This window comes from Penaeus chinensis, chromosome 1, assembly GCF_019202785.1.
Source record: "Penaeus chinensis breed Huanghai No. 1 chromosome 1, ASM1920278v2, whole genome shotgun sequence".
Classification (NCBI taxonomy): Eukaryota; Metazoa; Arthropoda; class Malacostraca; order Decapoda; family Penaeidae; genus Penaeus; species Penaeus chinensis.
This window is the reverse complement of record NC_061819.1, coordinates 27,553,685-27,556,184: the sequence shown is the minus strand read 5'-3', so window position 1 is coordinate 27,556,184 and position 2,500 is coordinate 27,553,685. Positions and strand designations below refer to the sequence as shown.

Below are 2,500 nucleotides of genomic sequence, written 5' to 3'. Positions count from 1 at the left end.
AGGCAAATCTCTTATCTGTTTTTGTTGTTTGTGATTGTCCTTTTCTCTGCTTCCCTTTCTCTATCGGTCTTTTATCCATGAATATGTTCGTTTAGCTGTCTTTTTGATTATGTCTGTTTATTTGCCAGTTTGCCTACAAGCTATATACAAGTAAATGATTTTCATGTAATATGTTCCTTTACTGTTTTTCTTACCTCGAACAGCAAGCCACAAGCATTGCCACGCACATGGTGAAGGACCTGGGTATGAGTGATCGTGTGGGCTTGAGGACCTTTGAAGACAACAGTGGCCAGCTGATTAGCACGGGAGACTCCCTTGGCCAGTCCACTAAAGAAGCTATAGACCATGAAATAAAAAAATTGCTACAGGTAGGGAGAAAGTGCTTGATGATTTTGAAGAATTGGGAATTTTGTATATATGTATGTGTGTGTGTGGATGTGGATGTGGGTGTGGGTATGGGTGTGGGCATGCGCACATGCATGTGTGTGTGTATGTGTGTGCGCGTGCCTGCATTTGTGCGTGTATGGATGTGCACGTGCCTGCATGTGTGCCTGCATGCATTTGAAATTGTTTCAGACAAGGTGGATACATCCCCTAGCCCCTCCTCTGTCAACTGACTTACTAAAGTTTCCTTCCTCCTCCTCTAGGACTCATACGAGCGTGCCAAATCCATTCTGAAAGCCCATGCCAAGGAGCACAAAGCTCTTGCTGAGTCCCTCATGAAGTATGAGACGCTGGATGCCGATGACATCAAGGCCATCCTGGATGGACGACCAGTGGCCAAGGACTTGTAGTTTGGGGTTGGGTTTAGGATGCCTTATTGTAACAAAACCAGTCATGTCATATTCATCACATTATGACAAAAAATATTAAAGCTGTTGTGTTTGATTTATTTAAAGTGCAAATATCATGAAGGATATTGAGTTTTATGCATTTCTAGTTTTTAAAAGAACCCCTAGATAATATATAAATTCTGGCATAAGCAATTTCTTTTTTTTGGGGGGGAGTACATTTAGAAAATATATGACATTGAAAAATATTTTTACTTTGCTATTAAGTCATGGTATTAGCATCCCATATAACTTTTTCATTGCCATTCACTGTTCATCTCCAGATCATTATTTCAGGCTGATCATAGCATCACAGGGTAGATAATAGGTTTATAATGAGGTAGGTAATATCTGTGAGGGAGTTAGAGCTCAGGACCCATATTGTCTTAGTGAGAACTCTCCTTATTGGTCATCTTGTGAATTAAAGTACAATAACATTTGAAAATGACTACATTATATATTTCCTTTGTATATTTTCTTTCCTAAATCATATAATTTTTAAGAAGTGAATAAAACTCTGGGAATGTAAAAGATAGACATTATATGTTTTCATTTCCATTTTCTCAGTATAAAATGAAGAACATCAAGTATATAATTCTTGCATAATATCACTTACACCAACATTGCTCCTTTCATACTTTCTTTCTTGATAGGGAACAAATAATTATTAAACAAGGTGCTGATTGCAGGAGAAGACAGTTGCCAGGATGATCAGTCCTTTCTGTATACTTTTCTATGAATGCATAATAGATGGAAAATGTTGTCAGTCTGTGAATCCTTAAAGTAACAGATGTGAATTTCACATGACACACACAGTGGGAAGATTAGAACTTTTTATTCATTTTGCACAGATGTGTATGTGATTTTTTGTAAATAGTATGTTTTCATTTCATTAGTCTGCATTTGGATGAGACACAGTTGCATTCCAAGCAATGGTCATTTTTATTTTTCATCACATGTTACTATGTTGTGAATCTCTCCTCTGGATGTATTACAAATCCCACTGATTGTTGTGTTCTGTTGAAGAAATTATTCTCAGTTTGATACATTTTGGTTTGTAGCTCTCACATCTTGGTGAATAATAACTTGGTGATGTGTAGACATTTTGCTGTGCTAGGTTTTAATTTGAAGTTAATCCTCCTTAGGCAAGTGTCCATTAGTAAAGATATTATTTTTCCCTATTTGATATTACATTTGTCATTTCAACTATAATTTATGCATTCATTAACTATTATTAGTATGGTTATGATACCATTTGGTATATTGAAATGGAAATTTATTTTTTTCATATGCTGTTGTAAGGTTGTACTTAAAGTCCAAGTGTCTCCACTCTTCAGCCTCATTAAGAAGTGATGGGCAAAATTCTTAATAGTGATCTTGAAGTACTTAGACTAATTTTCACTGTCATTAAGGAAATAAAGCAGCTGTCATCATGCACCTTTGACATAAGGAAAATAGCTCTTGCCTGTGTCTTTGCCATGAACTTTGGCTCACTTTCTCATCAGACCTCTCAATGTTCATTCATTGTCATCATTACATATTTCACGTTGTTTTCAGAAGGTAGGGTAGGTGTAGTGATTTTATCAGTATATAGAAGAAAGTAGATTTATTCAGTATCGGTGCATTTTTTGTAAGGAAGTTTATGTTGTACATTTCATACATGAGTTCTT

At 36.0% G+C, this 2,500-nt stretch overlaps 1 protein-coding gene across 1 annotated transcript in view; it reads left to right on the top strand.

Moving 5' to 3' along the window:
* LOC125025486 (ATP-dependent zinc metalloprotease YME1L-like) overlaps nucleotides 1-2,500 on the top strand; it is a 21,655-nt gene that overhangs the window by 18,337 nt on the left and 818 nt on the right. The window contains exons 14-15 of the mRNA XM_047613503.1: nucleotides 204-368; nucleotides 648-2,500. The exon at nucleotides 648-2,500 is cut by the window's right edge and continues 818 nt beyond it. Of these exons, the coding sequence (XP_047469459.1) occupies nucleotides 204-368; nucleotides 648-794 (312 nt within the window). The 3' untranslated portion in view covers nucleotides 795-2,500. The remainder of the gene's footprint in view (nucleotides 1-203; nucleotides 369-647) is intronic.